The sequence below is a fragment of the Lissotriton helveticus genome, chromosome 6 (genome assembly GCF_964261635.1).
Source record: "Lissotriton helveticus chromosome 6, aLisHel1.1, whole genome shotgun sequence".
Taxonomy (NCBI): Eukaryota; Metazoa; Chordata; class Amphibia; order Caudata; family Salamandridae; genus Lissotriton; species Lissotriton helveticus.
Window position 1 is genome coordinate 1,111,092,462 of NC_136067.1, and position 17,040 is coordinate 1,111,109,501.

Consider the following 17,040-nt stretch of genomic DNA (forward strand, 5'->3'; position numbering starts at 1 on the left):
GCACATGCTGCTTAGTTGAGGATTCTGTTTAGAACTGTTGCTTCTTGTATTGGATGCTGGCATTATAGCTGGAGATCTGCAGCCTGGAGAACTGTGCTTAACTTCATTAAATCTCATCTTTATAACATTGGATTTTTCCTGTATTTTTTTTAAAGAAAATGACTTTACACCATCCTTTCAACTCGCCCATCCACCCACACCCACTCATCCATCCACTCATTCACCATACATTTACAATTTCTCTCATCATCTATCCATCTAGCCACCCTTTTATGTATTAACTCTGTTTTATTAAACAGCAAAGGAAAACAATGCAGTGAGTACAACCACCCGCACCTGTGTGAACACATTGCTGGCGAGAACGATTCAGTAGCGTGAACACTGCCAAGAAACGCTCCCATCGGGCGCGTTAACACAGCAAGCCGCCTACAACCCAACCGGGCCGGCCGCGTCTTAAAGGCTAAAAGGCAGGTGCAGGTGGTATCGATTATGAAACATGAGTAACAAAGGAAGGTAGAAAGAAGGAAAAACAAACCCCAGACCCCCACCCTCCACCCCCAACCACCCCCTTCCTCGTCCACGGAGAAAAGATAAAAGCTAACAATTGTCTCCTCTCTAAGAGGTTCCTTAGGCTGCAGCACCATCTGGGGTCTTGCGTTTGCGTGACTGCTTCTTAGGGTCTGGGAGCGGGGTGTCTGCAAGGCGTAGCAGTCGCAGGTAACGGGGGCAACTCAGTTCTCGGAATTCTCCCGTCAGTAGGGTCAAGAACGGCCGCCATAGTTCTTCAAATTCCTCCCCCCTGTCTGCCCTTGCCATTGACAATTTCTCCATCCCCAGAATCGCCCATAGCCGGTGCAACCATCCTATTTGTAAAGGAGGCTGAACGGCTCTCCAATGCGCTACTATATTTTGTACAGCTGCCCCCAGTGCAATTGCAATAAGCCTCCCTCTCCTGGATTTTAGGGGGTACATCAGGGCGTTGGGAAGGCCCAGCAGGACATAAGCAGGAAATCTGGGCAGTTGCGTATCTAGGTGTGCGTCTATCAGGTCTAAGATTGATTTCCAATAGGCCTGCAGGTGGTCACAGCTCGAAAGCAGGTGCTCCAGTGTGCCAAGCTCCCCACACCCCCTCCAACAGCGGTCACTAACTCGGGGGTCCCATTGACGTAGTCGTTCAGGTGTGTGGTACCAATAGGTGGATACCTTGGTCATGGTTTCAGTAAGGTCCATGTGATAGGCAGAGTGTCTGGCTCTGTGGTAAACCCCCTCCCATTCCTTGCGTGTAAGTTGTCTCCCCAAGTCCCTCTCCCATCTGGTCCTCCCTGCGTTGTATGTGTAGATGTTGGTGAGGAGTAAGTGTTGGTACAGATCGGAGATTAGTTTCTTATCAGAGGTGCGTGTCAATAGCCATTTCTCATATGGAGTAAGGAAGCGCTGTGCCCCGGGCCTGACCGACGGCTGTAACACCCAGTGGCGGACCTGCAGGTAGGGCAAGCGATCCGTTTCCGGTATGCCGTAGCCCTCTTACACTTTCTGAAAGGGAAGGATGCCATTAAGATCAAACATATGTCCCAAATTTCTACACGGTGTAGTTCTCCATATCGCGAACGCCCGGGGTTCAAGGCCGGGAGAGAAGTCAGGGTTGTCAAAGAGCGGCGTCATCGGGGAGGGGAAGGAGGTAAGCTCCCGCTAAACAGCCACCTTGTCCCATACATCCAGGACGGTGCTCGTAATGAGCGATGTGTAGAGGTTGGGGGGCCTATGGCAGCGCGGCAAGAACGGGACTCCCTGAAGTGTATGACCTGCCACCGCCTGGTCCTGAAAGAGCCAGTGTTTGCTTGATTCCAGTTGGTGCCACTCCACCAACATGCGCAGCTGGGTCGCCTGAAAGTATAAGGTGAGGTCGGGCACTCCCACCCCACCATGTGCGGGGGGGAGTATAGCGATCGCGTGTTTAAACCGTGGGCGGCGGCCATTCCAGACAAAGCGTGCCAGATCCGCTTGCGTCCTCTGAAGCCATCCCTTCGGTGGGTGTAGAGGGAGGGTCTGAAACACATAGAGGATCTGCGGCAGCATCGTCATTTTGGCGGCCGCAACACGACCCAGCCATGACAACGTAAGATGTTTCCATCATCTGAGATTGTCGCGGAGGCAAGCGCTGAGTCTAGTATAGTTGGCATCTACGGTGGCCCGCACCGTTGGGCCCAGCAAGACTCCCAGGTAGGGAATGGTGGACGTCGACCACTGCAGGTCAAATTCAGCTTTGGCGTCTGCCAGCACCTCAGGGGACAGCGATATGTTCAGGGCCTCCGATTTCGCGACGTTGATCTTAAAGCCCGACGCCAACGCAAAAGTGTGGAGCTCAACAAAGAGCGCTTGGAGAGATTGCATCGGATTGGTTAGGGAGAGTAAGATGTCGTCGGCGTATAGACTGATCGTGTGAGTGTCCCCACCGAACGGGATGCCTGTGATGAGGCTATGGTGCCTAATGCGCTGGGCCAACGGCTCCATATAGAGCGCGAACAGGAGGGGGGAGAGCGGGCACCCCTGTCTGGTTCCCCTGCCTATCCGAAAACGTGGGGAGGTGTGGCCATTAACTTGGACCGCAGCGTTTGGGTGGCGGTAACAATTAAATATAGGGTTACGGAGGATTTCTCCTACCCCGAACCGCTGTAGCACCAGGTCCAGATAGGGCCAGTGCACTCTATCGAATGCCTTCTCCGCATCGATGGTGAGCAGCATGCAGTCCGGCCTCGTCCGTGACCCAGCCTCAATAAGGTGAAGGACCCGTCTGGTGTTGTCGCTGGTCTGCGGTTGCGGGATGAAGCCGGCTTGGTTGGGCTCCACCAGCTGCTGCATGTATGGCGCCAGCCTACTTGCAATAATGCCGGTGTATAGTTTCAGGTCGATGTTGAGTAAGGAGATCGGCCGATAGGAGCTACAACGGGTGGGATCTCGCCCGGGTTTGGGAATCACCGATATTGCCGCTTCCAGAAGATCTGGGGGTATGGCGCCAGGTTGATCGAAGGTGTTAAAGAGATCTCTCAGCAATGGGGCCACTTGTGGGCAGAAGGTCTTATAAAAGGCTGCTGTGTAGCCATCCGGGCCCGGCGATTTCCCCAACTTGAGGCGGGAGATCACCGAGATCACCTCTTCTAGGCCGATGGGCCGGTCGAGGAACGTTGCCTGTGCTGCATTCAGGGACGGGAGGGTGGCCCCTTGAAGGTAGTCATGGCCAGACTGTAGGTCGAGATGGTCCGCCGAATAAAGTTCAGCGTAGTAGTCACCAAAGGCTGCGGCGATGGCCGCGTCCTCTGTGATGGGGGTGCCGTGGCTAGACTGGAGGGTTTGGATATGTTGCTTCTGATGCTGCTCCCGCAATCTACTCGCCAGCAATTTCCCGCAGCGATCCCCGCCTGTGTAGTATGCGTGTCTGAGGCGCATAGCGGCATATTCGGCCACATCCTGGTCAAGTGCTGCTAACATCTTCCGCTCTGTACATAGCTGACGCCACGCCCGGGCTGCTCCAGTGCGCTGGTGCATCTGCTCCAGCTCCGCCACACGCTGTGTGAGTTCGGACCTTTTCTGTGCGCGCTCCCTATTGTTAGCCGTGGCTATAGAGATAAATTCACCACAAAGGACCGCCTTGAGAGCTGCCCATTGTGTGGCTTTGGAGGTGTCATCGTTAGCATTGTGAGTGAGGAACTGAGCGAGCGCCAATTTAATCCGTTCTAACGTGGTTGGATTCTGCAGGAGACCATCTCGCAGCCGCCAGTGCCGCTGCGGGCCGGGCGTGTCTGGAATAAGAAAGGACGCCACCACCGGGGAGTGGTCGGACAGGGAGGCTGGGAGGATCTCTACATCTCGTGCCTGAAGTACCAGCTGGGAGGAGCACAAGAGGTAGTCAAGTCTTGCATATGTTTTGTGGGCCGCGGAATAATAGGTGTACGCCGTGGCCCGTGGGTGTGCGTGTCTCCACAGATCGGTGAGATCCAGATCCGAGAGGTGAGTGTGTCCTACCGCTGATAGAGCCCCCACCTGTCCAGACTTTTGGGCAGAGCGGTCTGCAGTGTTGTGCAAACCAGGTTAAGGTCGCCCCCGAGCAATAAGTGTGGGTGTGTGGTGGCAGTGGCAGCCTCCAGGGCAGCGTGTAAAAAGTTCTCTTGACCCTCGTTGGGAGCATATATGGTACCCACTAACAATGTCTGACCTGCAACTTGGAAGCGGTAGACTAGCAACCTACCCTTGACCTCTGCCTCTTTCTGCAGGACCCGCCCCTGGAAGGATTTGGCCACCAAGATTGCCACCCCGGCTACCTTTCTGGACGTGGACGAGAAGAACTGCCAGGGAAAGGCTCGGGACTTGAGTCTGTGTCGGTCTTTGGGCAACAAGTGTGTTTCCTGCAGGAGGCATATGTCTGCCTTCGAGTGCTCTAGGAGGGACAGGACCGCCTTGCGCTTGATGGGGTTATTGAGCCCTCGCACATTAAGCGTAAGAACAGTTAAAGGGCGCGACATTCTAAGCGGTTAATTGGGTTGGCTGCGCGCTGTGTTTGATCCACAATAGAGAGGTATGCCGCTGTTACCCTGGCATACTACGGTGTGTGCGAATTGACCGAGGACACCAAAAAGGAAACTTAAAATTCCGTGGACAAGGAGAATCCCCCTCCCTTCCACCTGTCTCCCCCATCCCAAACTCCCCTAGACCCCCAGCCCAACCCCAACCAACAACCCAAAGAACAACCCCCAAAAAACAAAGTAGTCCTGGACCAGTCACAAGTTCGTGGAGGCCCATCGGTCAGATCAGTAGTTGGTAACGTGGCCTTAGCAACCAATAACTTCCAGTGCCAGGTAGGGAATGTGGCAGTGTCAGGCCCGCGGCTCCCGGCCACTCCCCCCCGTGTGGATGCAGTGCATTATATCTACCCCCAAACCTCGGCATGTCAATCAGCACTTGACGTGTCCTTCACCACCTCCTGGATGGCTGCTGCTTGCTCATGGGCCACTGTCTCAGGGTAGGGTTTGAGGCCTTTTTTAGGAGGGTGACGTCTTCTCACTCGTTGCCATCCATCGGCTTGCGAGGATGTGGGTCCCTCTCGCAGGCGTTGGGACGACCTTTCCCCAGGCATGGCCTCCTCCTCCAGTTCAATATCCAGCAGGGTGCAAGCATCTCGCAGGGAACGCATCTGGTGCAGGGTCCCCTGCCACTTGAAGATAATCCGGAATGGGTGTCCCCAAGAGTACGGTATGTAAATGTAAATGTACAGGAATTTATATAGCGCAAATCACCAAGCGGTCTCTAAGCGCTTGCTTAGGGAACCCGTCCTGGTATTCCCCTGTGAGATAACACCGGCAGGGTATCCGCAAGGTGAAAGCCAGGCATCCCGCCGCGAGGGGCCGTTGTGGAGATTAAGCAAGCTATTGCCCAGAGTCGCAGAGTGTGAACCCGTGAATCGAGTAGGCACCGGAGCGAGAATTGTCGAGTCCATGGACATTTTAGGACTCAAGACCCCGCCGAGCCGGGAATTGAACCCTGGTCCCGGGCTGACCTCTGCTTCCAGGTCTGCCTCCTCTAACCAGTGAGCCACACTTCTCCTTGGCCTGGAGGAAGGACGTGACCGGGCGGAAGGACCTCCGCTTTTGGAGCGTGATGGCCGAGAGGTCTTGAAATAACGCAACCGCGTGGCCCCGGAATTGTAGCGGTTGTTTCAGGCGCGCCTCACGTAGGATGCGTTCCTTCAAGAGAAAGTCCGGGAGAAATGCCAGAATGTCTGGTGGGGGGTGCTGCAGTTCGGCGCGCTGGTCCAACTCTGTGTGCACGGTCAATACGGACCTCGAATTCGGCTGGTCCTCCAAGAATCTCCCGGAAGAGGTCTTGTAAGTAGCAGGTGACGCTGTTTCCCTCGGCATTTAATGGAACACCGCGCACACGGACGTTGTTCCTCCGAGAACGGTTCTCAAGGTCCTCTGTGTGTGCCTGAAGGTCCACTTGCTGTTCCCGGAGTTGGAGCACCTCCTGTCGTAGGAATTCAACCTCTTCACTGCGTGCTAGATCTGCGGATTCCACCGCCGCCACTCTCTCGCCCAGGCCATCCACATCTCTGCGTAGTTCGCGTTGCTCCCCCGCCAGCTCTTGCTTCAGGGTCATGAAGTCGTCGCGTAGAGTATTGAATAGGGACTCCAGGAATGCCCTCGTGATAGGAGCACCCCCATCGTCCTGCACCAGTGCATCTGACGGGGCAGTGGGCGAGGGAGGCGTGCGAGTCTTGTCCCCCTTCACTGCGGTCTTGGCCCGCCTGTCAGGGATTGTGCGGCCAGCTCTGCGTTTGGTGTTAGCCATAGTCCCAAGACCCCTAGTGACGCAGGGTGTGTAGAAGAACCCCCGCCAGGGCATGGTAAGCAGTCTGGAGTCTAATCAGGGTGGTGGGGCGACCAAGTGAGTGGGCTCCCCCGCACAATCCGCTTCCACGAGGCGCGCCGGATGCGGAAGTGAGCAGGGCACGGTAAGCAATTTGGAGTCCAATCAGGGCGGCCGGGTGGCCAGGCGAGGGGGTGCCCTCGTAAGATCAGTGCCCACGAGGCTCGCTGGATGAGGCGGCGGGCAAGGCCACTTAGCTAGGTGGGCTTGCCGGTCAGCGAGGCAGCGCAGGTCCCCGAGGGTGTCAAGAAGGCCCAGCCGGGCCTGGCGGATTTACAGCCACTGATAAGGCAGACCGCGCTCTCCTACACAAGTGGGGGGGCAGCGCCAAGGAAGGTGGGTACACTGGCCCCCCCCCCGGTAGGCCCCCACCGAAAATGCGACCGCTCACCGTGTGCTCTGGGTGGTCACAGCTGAGTCCTGTATCTGCCACAGATCCCCCCATCGGTCGCCGGCCGTCGGCGCGGCAGGCCGCCGGTTCCGGTCCTCCGGAGGAGGGGGCCGCACAGCGTCCTTCAGCAGCCTAGGCAGCCTTGGCGTGTGGCACCACATGGCGCTATCCAATTCCCGATCCGCCGGTATCTCCTCTGTGCCACAGTCGAACTCTGTTCACTCTAGGCCGCACATCCGGGGCCTCGATTTTGGCGTTGGGCCCTGTGCAGTCGGGGGGCCGCTCCGCTCAGTCCGCAGGGCGTTTCAGGCTCCCGGCGGCAGCACACCAGAGGCCGGGGCGAAACGGGTTGCTGGGCCTCTCCGCTCAGGTCCTCTGTCTCTCCCAGGGCGCCGTGGACTCCCTCATTCCGCTCCGGCTAGGCCCGAGACCGGGGTCTCGATTTTCGCGACCTGCAGCGCCGCGTGCGCCCGGTCCCGCCGCCGCTCCCAGGGGCCGTAGCCGCCGGCCAGCAGGTCCCAGTGCGGGTCTCGGGGCAGGGCGGCCTCCAGTCACCTCTACTTGTCTATACACCCCTGCAGTCGGGGTCCGCCAGAGCCCCGCCGGCCGATCACCGCAGGCGCCCTCTCACAGCGCGGCGGGAAGGCAGCGCAGCTCCGGGCGGGACTTGGTTTCTTCACCGTCAGGGCAGCCCAGGCGACCGGAGCTCGTCGAGCGTGATAGTGCTGCTCTCCTCTGTGGTACCGGGAGGATGGTGATGCTCAGAGGGGTAGAGGGGCGGTTTTAGGGGCTAATAAGGGTTCAGGGCCGGGGAGCCTCTCGATCTAACGTCTGGTTAGGTCGCCATCTTGGCCACGCCCCCTAGCCACCCTTTTAGACATCCATCCATTCTCCCCTTCACTCATCCATCCATCCTTCCATTCATTCATCCACTCACATTCCCACCCTTTTGTGTTAATTATGAGGGTTTGTCAGTCGAGCTGCAGACAGAAGGGGTCTATCAAAAACCTTACCCCTGATACAGCTGCTAAAATAGTGGGTTGGCGGCGCCCCTGCTAACATTAATCCACTCTTTTTAGGGCGAGCTGCTGTCCAGCGAATTAGGGCACGCTGCTGTCCAGAGAAGACTCTATTGTTAGCGACTTGCTCTGGAAGTGGGACAGGGGATGGGCACGAGCTTTCGGCGATTTCAGCATGTGCATGCGCACGTACTGCCATGCGCCGTGCACATCTCCTGTCCCGCTTCTGAAGCAAGTCAGCCTCTCACAATCGCACGAGCACACACACACACACAGCCACACACAGCCACTCACATGCACGCACACACACACGCACACACACACACACACACAACCACACACACACACACGCACGCACACACACACGCACACACACAGCCACACACACACACATGCACGCACACACATGCACACACACACAGCCACACACGCACACATGCACGCACACACACGCATGCACACACACACACGCACACACACACACGCACACACACACACAGCCACACACACACGCATGCACACACGCACGCACACACACAGCCACACACACACACACACACGCACACACACAGCCATACACACATCCATACACACACACCACCTCACTCACCGGGCTCTTTTTGCGCTGCTACAGGCGCCATCACTCCGCCGCATCACCTGGCACACGCGGGGCTTCCTCACTCATGGGAGCCCCGCTGCTGCATCGGCGGCCTCAGCCGCCACTTATGCTCCTCCTTACGTCTGCTGGCACACGCGGGGCTCTCCCTCAGGCATGGGAGCCCCGCGTCCACACTGCTCCTGTCACGCCTGTCGTGGGGCAGAAGTCCCACCCCATGACAGGCGTGACGCTCCCGAACTTCCGGTATTCGGCCGGCGGCGGTGATACATAACTGCTCTTGTTACACTTTGGTGCAGTTTCATCTGTAATCGCACTCCATTGCTGCATTGTTTTTCTTACACCGAGCCTTTACGGAAAGGCTGGACCGCACTTTCCCTTTTAGTTATAAACTTGGTCATGTTAAATGTAGGCTAACACCTATGTGTCCACTAAAATGATCGGACGGTCATCCCATTGATCTTCAGCCACCAGTACTTCTAAAAGGGAGGAGCAGGCTGCACATGAGTCCAGTTATTGTTGTACCATTGTTGTTTCATTTATTTGTTTAGGCAATGAACACTGGTCGATTTGTTAACATTTTATTAAGCAGATCAGATTGTCGTTGGTGGCCTCAGGTGTTCGTCTTACCAAAAAAAAGTAAAAAACACTGTGACTTCATTAGTATGTTTGTTCGTGGCCCCAAGATATTACTTTCTCTTATCGGAAAGTCACTTGGTTTAGCCTTATGCGATATGCAGCGATTAGCTTAGAAGCTCCCACAGATTGAACCGACTAACATTTCTGTCTCACTGGGCATGACAAAGTGGGCCGATCTGTAAATGTAAACTTGTGCTATTAGTTACTTATTTTTCAAACTAATAACACTGTATTGAGGGAGACTGTAAAAATTGCTAAGGCTTGGTAATTGGGCGAGAATTCTCATACTACAGATTCACTAAGATTCCAGTTGATAACTGCCAGCGGTGTGCACTTCAATCAAACATCACAAATCTCCGCATTTGTCTTATTAATATGATCCGGACAAAAACTTCACTTAATTTGTTTCAGTTTATCATCGGAAACAGCAGACTTGAATAGTTAACCTGTTCAACACGCCAACCACTGTATGGTAGCAGTCATGTAACTTATGAACTGTTTGACATTGAAGCACACTATTTTTTTTTATGAACTCTCAAAATTAAGGAGCAAAAGGTAGATTATGACATCAGACCACATAATTCATGCCACATAATTACACTGCACTCAATGCAACATACACTCCAAATACCACTCAGTGCCACATAATTACACGCCACATAATTACGCTGCATTCAATGCAACACGCACTCCAAATACCACTCAGTGCCACATAATTACCCGCCACATAATTTCACTGCACTCAATGCAACATACACTCCAAATACCAGTCAGTGCCACATAATTACACACCACATAATTACACTCCAAACAATAACACTCAGTGCCACATAATTACACGCCACACAATTACACTATACTGAATACAACATACACTCCAAACAATACCACTCAGTGCCACATAATTACACGCCACATAATACCACTGCACTCAATGCAACATACACTCCAAATACCACTCAGTGCCACATAATTATATGCTGCATAATTACAATGCACTCAATGCAACATACACTCCAAACAATACCACTCAGTGCCACATAATTACACGCCACACAAAATTAAACTCTACTGAATACAACATGCACTCCACACAATACCACTCAGTGCCACATAATTATATGCTACATAATTACACTGCGCTCAACGCAACATACACTCCAAATACCACTCAGTGCCACATAATTACACGCCACATAATTACACTGCACTCAATGCAACATACACTCCAAATACCACTCAGTGCCACATAGTTACACCCCACATAATTACACTCTATCGCATCACCACAGCACCACTCAGCACCACCACAGCATCTCTCAGGGGCACCACAACATCACTATGCGCTACCACAGCATCACTGAACGCCACAGCATCACTCGTCGCAACCAGAACATCACTCAGAACCACCACAGCATCAATCTGTGCAACGATTCAACAACTGGTTCACATATGTTCTCTCAATGTTTCAAGCTTTATTACAAATGTCACAAAAAGATGTTAATATTTCACTTCTGTTCTTGGATTTTCGTCACAATAAAATACACTGAACATAATCTTCACAAAAGTTATTTACAAAAGTTTAAGCTATTGCCATTATAAATTACAACAACTTTTATTTAAGTATTATTTATTTAAAAAAATTAAAAACAATTGTTATCTGTAAAATCAATACATCTAAGTCACGTCAATACAACACATATTGCATTACAAATGCTATAGGTGTCACATTTGCAAAAGTTAAAAGTATTGGCATTCTAAATGACAAAGCTATTTTCAAAACCATCACATAAATAAAAAAATGTGTCATTTACAATACCAATGGCTCAAACTTTCCAATGCGAGACCTATTGCATTGCAAATGCTTGTTGTTAGTAGTGTGCATCCTCCTGCGACTACAACTATACATTGGAAATATCAATGGCTAGAAATACCCGCCCCCTACTTCCCGCCAAGCTGTAGTAGATTTTGACGCATGCGCAGCTCCTAGTAAACGAGTAAAGGAGCTATCGCAGTCGCAGAAACAAGTAGGAAACTTCTGCAAGATTACGGAGCAGCTGCCAGAGTCTGCCTGCGGTCAGATCCCCATGGGCTCTCAGCTCCGGCGGAGGCCAGGCAGTGCTGCCGGACAGCGGCGGTGAAGAATGGCGAAGGGAATCCAGCCACGCACCGCGCTCCACCCTCCGCAGCCCCTGCCGCGAGCCCCCAAACATGTCCACAGAGTCGCTGTGTAAGTGCAAGTGTGTAAGGAACCGTGCCAGGCATAGCCGCATCCTGCTGGTCACAGTGCAATCCAGCTGTTGCTTTCCGAGTTGCTTCCTCCGCCTGACCTCTTTGCACTTTGGAAATGCCCTGACCCCCATCCCTGTCTTTGAAACAGCTGCCCGTTTGATCCCTTAGCCACCCTCTGATTTTGATGACCCGTCTAAGCCAGCTGCCCATCAGATCCTGCCCCCGCACCCCGTTCCCACCCGCATACGGACTAAAGTGCATTATTTGCCTTATACCTTCAGCCAACCCAAAACGCCCCTTTTTGCCGAACCATTTAATTTTTTGCTAGGTAATACTGGTAAGGCATACTTGTCCTTGTCTCCCCCTCCCCCCCCCCCCCCCCCCCCGTAAAAAGAATTCTTATTGGAGGTGGTTGCTGAATGTCTTTGAGTTTTGTTTTAGATTTGAAGATTGTAATTTCTTTACTCTTTACGAAATTCGTATCAATTTTTAAAATAATTTTAAATTAAGCGTTAAGTGAATAAATACCACTTGCATGAACCATTTTCAGTTATAAATATGAAACAAATTCTGAATTGATAGTTGGGAATTAAGAATTCCGAATGTAAATATATTTGACCTCGCGTCAGAAACGAATAAGCGTAAAGTTTTGCTATATTGTGCTTTATAGTTTTCATATTAATGAGTTGCATTAGAAAAAAATAAGTCTTGAGTTACGAAAACCGTTGAGCCTCGTCTGTTTATAAGCGTATTTGCTCATCCTAGTTTAGAGGGAAGTGTGTGCATTGCACGGGGAATTTGCAGAAGCAGTATTCGATTCAAAAAACGTATGTGCGCATTGTGTAACGAAGTCTTGTGCATAAAGGGTAACTGTCCCGCTGTGAATATTTGAAACAGAATGATATCACAGTATTTTAGTTGGTATTAATAAATTGTATTTATTGCACCAGCAAGGCGAGGAACGATTGTATATACAGCACGTTTGTTTCGACGCCACAAAGTTTAGATGTCACTGTTAAAGTCTGGGTATTTGATCTGTGGTGTGGTTATCAGAGCCGTGTTTACGCGCAGAAATCATGGTGTACAGCATTTTAGACACTGTAATAAACATGAAAAATCTTTGTGATTCATATCAAAATAACTCCTTTTTTAAAGACATTATATATTGTAGAACGCATTTTGTTTACATATAAAAAAATATTGAGTATACAAAAATATAATTTGAAAACTTTTAGTTTGAAGCGCCAACATTCTCGTTATGAGTTTTAATTGTTAACAAGCTAACCACCCCTCCCGTTTTTTATTAGACTGACTTTTCTGGTGTCTTTACTAGCCCCAAGCAATCAGATCTTATGTGTAAACTTTACTAAGCAAACTTTACAGTTGTTTACAACTTGATTTGTTGCCTGTAAAATAGATAGGGGCGTTATGCACCACTTCAGGGATCTGAGTTCAATACGAAAGTCAAAGGTTCACGCAGGGTTTCATTATTTACTGGTTGATACAAATGTATGGAGTAGCTTTCTTTATTTGTAGCATTAAGGTTTGTCATCCACACTGTACCAAAAATACTGTACCTGTTATTACGTTTTGCTGTTTTACTTGTTTCTAAACGTATAGCTTCTTTGAGCTGCATTTTGTATTAAATTTTAATTGCACAATTGCAGTACGTCTAAAGTTATTTAGTTAATCATTTCATATTATGCATCATTTCAAGGCACACGATAAAGGTGCAAATTTAAAGCAAGCTTAACCAATTCTTCACTAAGTGTAAGAATTATTTGGGGTGTATTCCATCAGGACAAACACATTAAAAGTTAAAGAAAGATTTCTTCCAGCACAAGAAGATTCGTCTTTTCTTGCTGCAGGATTGTAGACATGCTTAGAAAAACACTTCTGGCACTCAAACACATTTGATAATTGATTTTGAACAATTTGAAGGTTGCTATTTTCATCAATTAGTCAATTTTTGGGCGACTCCAATCACAGTTTTGAAAGGCTTGCATGTGCGAGAAACCCAGCCTTTGAGTGTCTTTAAAACTCAATTTATAAATTTATGTTGGTTTATAAATAAGTCACACAGAACTGAAGCATATTTTGATTTATAGCGATAACTTCATATTCTCAAAAATAAAATGTATTCTTTTATTCACTGATAGCATTTTTTTCCTATCAAAACTATTCTTTAATATCTAGAAATGTATAACAAACTTTATTTATTGTATATCCCCAATTAAAAGGATGAAAAGTGGAAAAACCCATCAGTTCCCTGAATACTCCTGGTTCAATTTTGAACAATCTTTTCATATAAGTATTACATTCAAACGGGGCATCAATGTAGAATAAATTCACTGAATTTTCAATTTCAACAATCACGCAGTGAGCACATTTTAGTTTATATGGACTGGACACAATCAACATTATCATTACTCCTTATGCAGAGCGGCCCATGCTCCTCCCACATCAAAAATCAAGACTTGAGTAAAGTGACGCTGCATAAAAAGTCGGCTTGGTTTTTAACAGCAAGTTATGCCTAAAAATCTCTAGGTCTCTTTAAATATAGGGAATTTCATCCGCTCACCTAAAAAAGAATATGTATTTGACAGCTCTGCCCTTCTAAAAGCCTGTTTGTTTGCCCACGCACAGCAGCAAGTATAGCCTTCTCTTGTAGAAGATCCTTGGTGACTACCTCAAGTTGTGAAGAATCTTTAGCATTTACTATTTTAAAAAGGAAATAATCAAGCACATTACCTGGAAAAAAATTGCAAAAAATAGATCTAGTTCCCATATTGTTGTCTCCCTGCAGGTGACCGCTTCTAGAACAACAAGCAATTACAAAGTCAATGAGCCTGGTATTTCAATTGTAGAATGGCAAGCAGGAAATCGGTGCTTGCCTATAGCTTGTGTTGTAAGAGAAATTAGTTTAAATTATTATGTGAATTGGGTGCACAGCAAAGGGTGAAGGTAGCCACTTCCGCACCTTGCAAATCTGGAAAAATTCCAGCTTCTTTAATCATGACGATTGCTGGCACTCCGCTATTATATTATGCTATGTTATGTAGATTTGCAGAGCACACTTTCACCTAGGAGGGCATCCTGGTGCTGAGCAGGTATGAGACTAGCCAAAACTAGCGCCTAGTGGGACTACTTGAAAAGCCAGCTCTTCAGCGTCTTTCTGAATTCAAGGAGCGGGGAGGAGGCTCTGATGTACAGTCGCAGGTCATTCCGTCTTTAGGGGCGATGTAGAAGATATCTTGATCTCTGGTTCTGGTTTTCTGTATGCATGGAATGTGTGTAAGTAGGAGTCTGGGCTAGCAGATTTGTCTGGAAGGTTTAAGAAAGCATATGCAATTGTTGAGGTATGCTCTTTTGTGTAAGGTGAGCCAGTGAAGCTTCTTCAGTTGTGGTGTGATATGATGTGAGTGCTGCATGGAGGCTGAGAGTGATTCTGGACTCTTGTTTTGAATTGTCTGAAGTCTTCTGGAGACTTTTTTGTTGATCCCGGCATAAAGGGTGTTCCCGTAATCCAGCTTCCTTGTGACAAATGCATGCATGATGGTTTTCTGGGTGCTGATTAGGAGCCATTGAAGACAATTCACGTAAATACAATGCAGTCCTTTGTTTTACTCTTGCTTCAGATCACCAAGCACAATCAGTCATCACATGTTTTGTCACAGTAAGTGTATGACCCTTGATTTCATAAGGGCTTGTATAGCATATAGTAATCATCAGTATGTAACAAAACCATATATGGTCTCGATTAGTGTTTTGGGGAATGGTACCCCCTTGCGTGGTCGGTTGCTCACTTACTTTGATGAACACGAGTTGGAAGGTTGAGTTTTGATGATTATTTACATGAATTATTGTCTTCACAGGGAAGTGTTGGCAATCAAAATTATTCAGTACATCTGGTGTTGGCTGCCAGTATTTTGACTATCTCTGGGGTTTTGCTTTATCATAGTGTTTGCAAAACTTTAGTGTCGGGACTCTTGCCAATATTATAAAAATTGGCTAAGAATATGATTATTTGTACGCATTGCCATAGCGATCCCTGGCACGGTAGGGATCGCATCAGGGGCTAATGGAGCCTCAAAGTGTTTCAGAGCAGCCTCATCTATTTAAACTATTCATCAGTGATGGCTCTCAGTCCTGAGCAGGGAAACAACTGAATATCTGAGCTGCAGTGAGTAGAGCTGCACAGAGGCAGACAAACATTAATATGAGATTATCCAGACAAGTGAATGTCCCTAGATTAAAAATGCATCAGATCTTTTTGCTGAAAATATTTTCAGTTTCCAGATAGAGTATTTAAAGATAGTTCCTGGATACATCAGTGAGATTTATAGGTAAAATTGGCTGGATAAAGATACTGCTGTTTAACCGCAAATAAATATGTGGTGGTATCCTAGTCTGCACATGCGCTGGGGTGAAACATCTGAAGGCTTTAATAATGGAACTTGTGGCTAGCATTAGCGATAAAAGAAAGGAAGTACACCCTTTGACCCCTTAGTTCCGTATTGGAATGTTGAAGAAGGTAAGACAGTAGTAACATTCCCGATAAGGGCTGAAAATACATCAATATCCCAGCAAACGATTACTATATGAGAATAAGAGGTGTAGATTCTTGACTGTTCCTGTTCAGTAGGTCGGACCAAAGAGAACGAAGGGTGAGAGATGCTCATTGGGCAGGGCCACTGGATTTATGTGCTTCTCCAGCGTTTTTGGCATACATAGTGATTTGCCACACCTGCTACATAATCCATTATCTTCTACATAATTTGCAGATTTCACCCAAAAAATAGTTCCCAGTACAATGCAGATCAAAAGGTAGTAAAAACGCTGTCGCAGATGTTGCAGCACAGTGGCAGACCCTTTACTGCGCAGTGACTGGTCATCTTTATTTTGCTGATTGCTGCATTTAGGTGTTATAATGATACTATGGTGGCAGCATTATCATTGTAAAAATGAGAAAATTGTGACAGTACTGCCATGTGACTTTAAATTTACTTTGCTGAGTGTTACATTAGCTGTGGCCCAATATAATGGTGCTTTGTGTACCGGTAAACAAATGTCTTGTTGTTTATTGATTTTGGTTATTCTTAAACAAATAAGAATCAATTTCTGAATTTGTCGAGCACAGGAATCTGTTTCACATGTTTTAGTTTGCAGACAAAGTTACATATGTCACATGTCTAGAGGAGATTTATTAGATATGTTTTTAAGCCACACACGTCATTTTTCATCCCACTTAAAGTACTGAGGTGCACATACTGACTCCTCACAACAGTAGACACTCTCCCGATATTCTCATGTGTGCTGTTAAAAGCCCCCGAGCAAGTATCTAAAAGTTGTTCATGCTCTGTTATGAACAGAGCTTATCCACAATCTATTTTTTGTCATTGCTATTTGTGCAGCACACGGCTGCCTATTGTGTGGCACCCCCACCCCATTGGATTGATTTTTAAGTCAGATCTTGCAAATGTGTCCTATATGGGAAACATTAGCTCTTGCACATGAGGGCCAAATGTCTTCTCCAGATGTGCCAGGATTTGTTGGTGCTGAGCCTCAGCCTAATGGCAACAGGTAAGATAAAGGAGTGGAGGCTGCTGTTGTTTGTGTGGATGAAGAAGCATTTGGTTGAAGCTATTCTAGATGAAAAAAGCCAGGTGTCGTTCTTGAAGGTCAGAGATGGCACTGATCATATTGCAGCACACTACTCACTGCAG

General features: G+C 48.6%; 1 protein-coding gene across 1 annotated transcript in view; it reads left to right on the top strand.

Annotated features, from left to right (window-relative positions):
• The first annotated feature begins 11,127 nt into the window (after positions 1–11,127).
• Positions 11,128–17,040, top strand: part of LOC144761655 (PR domain zinc finger protein 10-like) — a 400,011-nt gene continuing 394,098 nt past the window's right edge. The window contains exon 1 of the mRNA XM_078646945.1: positions 11,128–11,312. Within this exon, the coding sequence (XP_078503071.1) occupies positions 11,294–11,312 (19 nt within the window). The 5' untranslated portion in view covers positions 11,128–11,293. The remainder of the gene's footprint in view (positions 11,313–17,040) is intronic.